Source organism: Lynx canadensis, chromosome B2 (assembly GCF_007474595.2).
Source record: "Lynx canadensis isolate LIC74 chromosome B2, mLynCan4.pri.v2, whole genome shotgun sequence".
NCBI lineage: Eukaryota > Metazoa > Chordata > Mammalia > Carnivora > Felidae > Lynx > Lynx canadensis.
Window position 1 is genome coordinate 101,890,183 of NC_044307.1, and position 8,093 is coordinate 101,898,275.

At 45.2% G+C, this 8,093-nt stretch overlaps 1 protein-coding gene across 1 annotated transcript; it reads left to right on the forward strand.

The window, feature by feature from the left end:
* The first annotated feature begins 427 nt into the window (after positions 1–427).
* Positions 428–1,639, forward strand: RFPL4B (ret finger protein like 4B). The gene has a single exon (XM_032593323.1). The coding sequence runs from the start codon at positions 529–531 to the stop codon at positions 1,339–1,341; it is 813 nt and encodes a 270-aa protein (XP_032449214.1). The 5' UTR covers positions 428–528; the 3' UTR covers positions 1,342–1,639.
* Positions 1,640–8,093: the final 6,454 nt, after the last annotated feature.

Below are 8,093 nucleotides of genomic sequence, written 5' to 3' on the forward strand. Positions count from 1 at the left end.
AGCCACTTTTCTGTGACCGCTTAAGTCGGATTGGCTTTATTTTTATAGTTGGATTTGGATATGCAAATTATTTTTCTTGAACTGCAGGTGACCTACAGAGATTAGAGGCAGAAGCTGGGCTCCCAGATCCTGCTAAAGGCCTCATTGCACTCAGCTCCCACAGAGAGAAGCTGTGGTCAGAGCAGAGAAGACTTCGTCTGGGCGTCTCCACACAAGGTCAGCTGCCCCACCTGAAAAGATAATGTCCGCTGTCCTGTCTCTCTTTTGTGATCACCTAGCTTCTCTCAAAGATACACGGTTCCCTGTTTTTCTCACAGATAGTGCTTTTACTATGATTCTCTGGTGATTTAGTGCTGCTTTCCTGTATAAGCTGCAGGAAGATTTATACTATTTAATGTTTGTATTGGATTTAGGTACATCCTGATTATTGAAGAGCAGATTGTGTACTGAAGGCTCCCAATCGCTTTCAGAAGCTAATAAAGGGCGACTTCAGCTCAGTTCACTGCCAAGGAGTGACCTTCAGAGACCATGGCCCAGAGTCTGCAAGAGGAGGTGACCTGTCCGGTTTGTCTGGAAATTTTCTTAAGCCCCATTTTACTCCCCTGTGCACACATTTTCTGCTTTCATTGCGTGCAAAGATGGATGCTAGAACACAGGGATCTGAAATTGACCTGCCCCGTGTGTCGAGGGGTAAGTGACAGCCCCCCTTTGGAGGAATGGCAAATTGGAGCACTATCACTTCTGTTCACACAGCACAGTGCCCTACTGGAGAAAAGTCTGCACGTAAGCAATGAGTTGTTGAGGTTCCGGGAGGATATGACCCTGGATACAAGCACCGCCCACTCCTTCCTCATCCTCTCTGATGACCTCAAGAATGTTCGGTGTGGGAAGATCTGCCGCAACCCAGTGGAAGATCCCCAGAGGTTCACCCACCTGGCTTGTGTCCTGGGCACCCCATGCTTCTCCTCCGGCTGCCATTACTGGGAGGTCGAAGTGGGACAGGCGGAGGAGTGGACCCTGGGGATCTGCCAGGAATCAGTCGACAGAAAGAGAAAGGCCGGTTTCTCCTCCGAGCATGGCTTCTGGTTTATCAGCATGAAAGCAGGGACCATCTATACCAGCTCCTTCCCAGAAACCAGAATTCCTGCGAGCCCTGAACTTAGCCACGTAGGAATTTTTTTAGATGTTGAGATGGAAGAAATCAAGTTTTTTGATGTGAGAGGTAATGCCCTCATCTATACACACAGTCATCTCTCATGTGTGGAGCCTTTGCGTCCATTCTTCTGTCCCGAGCTGCCTAGAGAAAGTGACAGTGGTGCCTCCCTGAAACTCTGCTCATGAGAAACTCAGCACTTCCTAGAAGATTTCTCAGAGGTGAATGAGACCTTTGACTCGAGAAAGGGCAGAATGACCTAGAGAGAGACCATGTGTGTAGTAGAAAGGTTGTGCCGATTTTTGAAATAGATTTTGTAGACTTTGCAGCTGAAGAGTTTTTGGGGTGCATTTTGTAGACTTCGTAGCTAAAGAACTATGGGGTCTTAGGGGGTGTTAGTAAGCACTCGAAGCCCCAGTTTTCCTAGTCTTCAAGTGGGGATCATTATATCTCTCAGCCAAATAGCTGTGATGATCAGAGACGATGCTGTGCATTTATTTTGTACTAAATACAAATGGGCCATTTCAGATTGGAAGTTAAATAAAACATTTGTGGGTAGAGACAATGCCTTTTTCATTATTTTATGCCTTTTCTGCAATTCCTGATAATGATAGCTGTCTGGGAAAGAAGAAGGAAACAGCCAGCATCAGATATTTTGACATGAAGTTTCAGTGAGAGACAAAAGTACTGGGAAAGAACTACGTTTCTCATTTTTGTTTTCTCCCAAACACAGCTGCCAAAGTTTTCCTGAAAGACAAAACTTTGAGGTGTCTCCAGTTAATGGTGATTCACGTTTGTTCTAATGGGAATTGTCCTTTGCCCATTTCAAGGATTGGCCTCCCATGTGGTTGTCAAACCACCTCCCATGTGGTACGGTCTCACGGCAGGCACAGAGATGCCAACAGGCTGAGACAATGTCAAGCTGTTAAGATCCCGAACCTTCTGGAGTAATGAAGGAATGGGGAATGAGGGAAATGAGTAATGAGGGAAACGGCCCTTGAGAAGAGTGGACCCCTGGCCTTCCGCCCACCGGATGCATTTGTGCATGGGAAACCCTTCCTTCTGAGAGGAAAGGACACCTCCCCACACGCCTGAACTTCAGGCCACTGCTGTTGCTGTGGGAATTCTTATCAACTACGTTAAACTGCAGACAGATATTCACCAAAAACTGTTCTCCAGGTTGCTTCTGAATTCATTTTTTTAATGTTAGAATTTTAGAGGTTTTGCAGTTAACTCTCTGAGACGTTTGATGTTTTCCTGTTTGGTCGTGTTTGGTCCTCTCCTGTTCGGTCTGAAACTTGTGCCCCTCTCCCCAACACCGCACCCGCACTCTCAGATGGCGGTTTCTCATACTGGACGCTCAAGTGCTCATGATGGCTCCTTTTCAAACCATTCAGGTCCTTTAGGGTTGTGGTTTTTTTTTGTTGTTGTTATTTTTTTTTTTTTTTTCTAATTTACTTGAGTCAGCCACTTCTGAGGTGACATCTGCTTTGGAAGAGTTGGGTTGGGACATGTTCAGGAATCTGCTTTGACCTCATTTCCAAAGAAACTGAGGATAGTCAGCTTCCTTCTCTTACCAACTCCACCAGAGTGGGAGGACAGTCCAGGTTTGGTATTTCCCCCCCTTATTTTCTTTTGATCCCTGTGATTTTATTAAGGGGTCTCCTTGCCCTTCTCTGACTCAGGGCCTGCATCCACCCTGATCCACCTTAACAGGTCCTGGTAATATGGAAACAAAAGTTTCCTGAAACGGTACTTATGAGCGATACACTATAATTTTCTCTTTTATTATATTTGCTTTGAAAAAAAAATTGCTGGGCCCACACACATTTGATTTCACAACTGGTCAACAGGTTGAGAGCTGTAGGTTGAAACCCCGGGATGGGCCCTAGGCTTCTAGTCCCTTCCTATGTCCCAGAATGCAAAAGAACGGGCAGCCCCAGTTTCCCTAAGACCTGAGGTGACAGCTTGTATTGTATTTGCCTATTTCAGGTTCTCTCAAAGACTGTTTGTTTTGAGGGACTTTCTGTCTCTTCCTCACAGAGGTTTAAGTTCCAAGTTCCCTTCATCCCAGCTGATGGACCTGAGTGATTTTTTTCTTCATCAATCATTAGGGGAAAATGCCAGTGGCCAATGATTGACCTGGTTCCTTTCTCCTGTCTGATGGAATATTGTGGCCGGGGGGAAACCTTGAGGGGAATGAGTCACAAGCTCATTCTGTTGTCAGTCAGTATTCACCCTTTGCAAAACATTTCACATATCCAACTTTTTTTTTTTAATGTTTATTTATTTATTCTTGAGAGAGGGAGAGAGTGAGCGCGCGTGCGAGAAAACACAAGCAGGGGAGGGGCAGAGAGAGAGGGAGACACAATCTAAAGCAGGCTCCAGGCTCTGAGCTGGCAGCACAGAGCCCGTCACTGGGTTCAAACTCACGGACCTTGAGATCATGTCCTGAGGTGAAGTCAGATGCTTAACCGACTGAGCCACCCAGGCACCCTGCATTTTGACTAGTCTTAGTATTAAAATGATTGTTTGCTATTGCTTAGGGGTCCGTACAAGAAAGCATCATGGTGTGCCCATCCCTCTCACCCATCTGTGTCAGGTACTTTCCTCCTCTTCCCACTCCTCAGCCAACCCCCCTCCCCCAACTCTTGAGAACTGTAGCATGGGTACGAATGCCTGTAGACAGGTGCTGGGGTTAGAGGTGGTGTCACTTTGGGGAAAAGAACTCTGGCTGCCCCAAAAAGCAATAGCAGTATGGAAATACATTATAATTAGAAATCCTAATTAGCATAACAGGGTAGTATTAATTATGACCACCCTTCCCACCTCTCCTCCAAGAGCTCTCCACAAATTTCAGGCCTTCTCAGGCCTCAACCCATCCTGTCCCCATCTAGGATTCCTTCAAATTTTTTTTTTTTTAACATTTATTTATTTTTGAGACAGAGACAGAGCATGAACGGGGGAGGGTCAGAGAGAGGGAGACACAGAATCTGAAACAGGCTCCCGGCTCTGAGCTGTCAGCACAGAGCCCAACGCGGGGCTTGACTTCACTGACCGCGAGATCATGACCTGAGCCGAAGTCGGCCGCTTAACCGACTGAGCCACCCAGGCGCCCCACAGGGTTCCTTTAAAAAGAGCCTCTGGGGCGCCTGGGTGGCGCAGTCGGTTAAGCGTCCGACTTCAGCCAGGTCACGATCTCGCGGTCCGTGAGTTCGAGCCCCGCGTCAGGCTCTGGGCTGATGGCTCAGAGCCTGGAGCCTGTTTCCAATTCTGTGTCTCCCTCTCTCTCTGCCCCTCCCCCGTTCATGCTCTGTCTCTCTCTGTCCCAAAAATAAATAAACGTTGAAAAAAAAATTAAAAAAAAAAGAGCCTCCCCACAGAAACTTATACTGGCATCATAACCCCTGCTCTTGTTCATGTCTGCCTCTGCCTCTCCCACAATATCCATATACAATGTTCTTTCCGCCACCGAAATCTTGGGTACGACTTGTTTGGGTCTGACTCGTTTGATATAACTGACCCGAACTCCAGGTTAGGTGGGAAAGGAGAACTAGAAAAATTGTGGAGATGCAAGAGGGAAGGTAGATGGGATCTGGGGGAGCTCCTCCCTCGGCTCATGGAGTCTGGGCAGCTCGGTCCTCCTGACCTAGGGTCAAAGGGAGCTTATGAGGGGACAGAGGAAAAACGACTACTCTTGAAGTCTTTATTTGGGAGGGACATTTGTCCCCCACAACTCCTAGAATGTAGTTGCTTTGCGTGGCTTTATTTGGCCACAAAGGCCCAGACGACCGAAGCTGGCCAGAGCCACGGTCCTCAGTCCTGTGTTCTCCTTACAGTCTGGAGAGGGACGTTCAAAAATCTCCACGCCCGAGAACACATCCCAAACCAATCAAATCAGAGTCTCTGGGGATGGGGCTCAGCAGGACTTTCCCAAGTTTTCTCCGTGATTGTAACGTGATGTCAGGGTGGGGGATCGCTGGGCTAGAGCATCAGTTCCAAAACTTTATCGTGAACCAGAATCTCTCAGATGAGTTCAGAAGGTCTGGGTGGAGCCCAAGAATTTGCATTTGTAATACATTCCCAAGTGATGTTGGTGGGGACCATCTTTGAAACCAGTGGTCAAGAGGACACAGTGCATTTTGATTTTAATCTCTGTGTTAAATGAATCATCCGACGAATTACCTTTCAATTAATTAATTGGTTTAAAATTCATTCCATTTAAATTTAAGTTTAATTTTAACTCCTGCCTTTAAACAAACAAACAACCCTAGAACAATGAAGGGAAGAGAGGGAGGTTGATGGTTTTAGCAGGAATTAGATTAGTGTATTAACAAAACTCCTACAGTGCTATGGACATTCTTGCCTAATACCCTCCACCCTTCCCCACCCACATTTTTTACCACAAGATTTCTGTCATCAATTCTAATACCCTGACAATACCCAAAACTGTATGTAAAAATAACTGCTCACTACAGTGACCTAAGTCTGTGTTCCTTTTCTTAAAAAAATTTTTTAAATGTTTATTTTTTATTTTTGAGAGACAGAGAGAGACAGAGAGACAGAACATGAGTGGGGAAGGGGCAGGGAGAGAGGGAGACCCAGAATCTGAAGCAAGCTCCAGGCTCTGAGCTACCAGCACAGAACCCGACTGGGGGTTGAACTCACGAGCCTTGAGATTATGACCTGAGCCCAAGTCAGATGTTTAACTGACTGAGCCACCCAGGCGCCCCCTAAGTCTGTGTTCTTAATATTTGGTTTTGGAACCCTTGGTAAAGAAAAGGCTCTCATTAAAGCCTTTCTGGGCTAGTTCCCCGAGCCCCGCCCTCCCCTGCCCCCCCCCCCCCCATAAGAAGCATCCAGGAAAAAAAAAATGGTATAATCTTCTGCTTCTTATGAGGTTACCGTCTTTGGACAACCTATAAATACTGGCTTGGAGTTTGGCAAAAGCTGGGCTTGTTTTTCCTAGGTGACAGATTCTGCTGTGGTGCTACAATATGCATATAGCTGCCGCATGCAGCCTGGTTTCAGACTTCCTTGTGACAAGCTTCTAAGAACCTTCCCTAAGAGCCAGCCTCTCTGCCCACTTTTCAGGCTCTTCCTCCATCCTCTTGCTTCAAGTGCAGAGGCTACTCTCCTGGACCACAAGACTAAGGGGCAGCTTCAGCGCCCGAGAAGCCTGGACCTCGGAAGGCTGCAGAGACAGTCTGCTAGCCTTGGAACATGTAACCCCGACATCATCAGTGTGATGCAAACATAAACAGCTTTCTGTGTTAAGCCACTGTTGTTTTTCTGTGTTCTCCTTGCAGTTGGACTTATTCCTGACTCATTTTCTAGTGTGCCAACATTGCTGTGACATGGGGTTGATTCTTGGGTGTTTTCTAGAGGACGCCCTTCCCTACATGCCTTTCTGGAGACCCATAGAGCAGCCCCACAGTCTCCCTTTATTTTGTCTCATGTTCCCTGGCTCCAGCCATTAGAACTTTGGTGAATCTTCCAGGATTTTGTATGCTCACAGCCTGCCCTCAGCTTCCTTCTCCATCCCTTCTACGACCAATTTCAAAAACTAAAAGATGATGTGCAAAGTGTGTCTCAGCTTTCCCGTTTAATAGAAAATTCCAAACATGCACAAAAACAGAGAAGAGTATAATGTATCCTCATTGGGTTTCAACAATTATCAACAAATGCCAGGCCTCCCCGTTGGATTATTATTATTTTTTAAAATTTTTAATGTTTATTTTTGAGAGAGACAGAGCGTGAATGGGGGAGGAGCAGGGAGAAAGGGAGACACAGAATCAGAAGCAGGTTCCAGGCTTCAAGCTGTCAGCACAGAGCCCAACGTGGGGCTCGAACTCATGAGCCGTGAGATCATGACCTGAGCCGAAGTCGGACACCCAACCGACTCAGCCACCCAAGTGCCCCTCCATTGGATTATTTAAGAGCAAATCTCACATATCATTTCATCCATAATTGGTCAATAAATATCTCTATGAGAGTTTCACTTCAAGTAGCTCCTGTTATCCTGGTCCAAGATTTATTTGCCTACATTTGGAGTCCCTGTGCTTTCTGTATCAAAATTTCCAACCTCAAAACAGGCAGGCACTTTTTTTTCCCAGTCATTTTGTTAGGTGCTTAGGCAAGCAGGGCCTTCCTCCCCTCCAGCCCCCCAGCCCCAGCCACTATACCACTCCAATGCCTGTGTGGGGCACCTGCGAGCTGCCACGGTCACTAACATGTGGCTTGTTTTCAGGGGGACCAATGATCTTAAAGTTCCAACTGCTAGATTTATATCCATCAGAGATATTTTTCCCATCCTGCTACTTGTTATATCTATATCTATATCTATATCTATATCTATATCTATATATGATATATGTTATATATACGTTGTATATGTTATATATATGATATATGTTATATATGTTATATATATGATATGTTATATATATGATATATGCTATGTATGTTATATATATGTATAACACATATATATGTATAACGTTTATATGTACATATGTGTATAAATGTATATATAACATATGTGTATGTGTTATACATATATGTGTGTATTTTTTAAGAAATGCACATGGTGCAATGTTCAAAAAGGCACATAGTGAAACTGTCTCATGGCATTCTTGTCCCCATTCACCTCATTCTCCTCTAAAACAACTCATGTTGTCAGTTGCTTGGGGATTCCTCCAGAGGTATTCTATATGTGTTATGTACATATTTTATCTAAATGTTCATTTAGCATGTACATTGTTTTGTTCCTTGCTTTTTTTCCCTTGAGAATATTTAAGGAGATTTATTTAAATGGTCTTTTCCCAGGACTCAGATAATGGGAGTTCCTGTGCTGTGCAGATCAACTTAATCAGTCACTTTTGTGAAAACAGTTCTCAATCAGGTTTCTAAGCAAAACGTTTCTTTACAGTTTTCCAGG

What these genes read in the sequence shown, in the direction of transcription:
- RFPL4B (XM_032593323.1), top strand. Translation starts at nt 529, where the DNA reads ATGGCCCAGAGTCTGCAAGAGGAGGTGACCTGTCCGGTTTGTCTGGAA.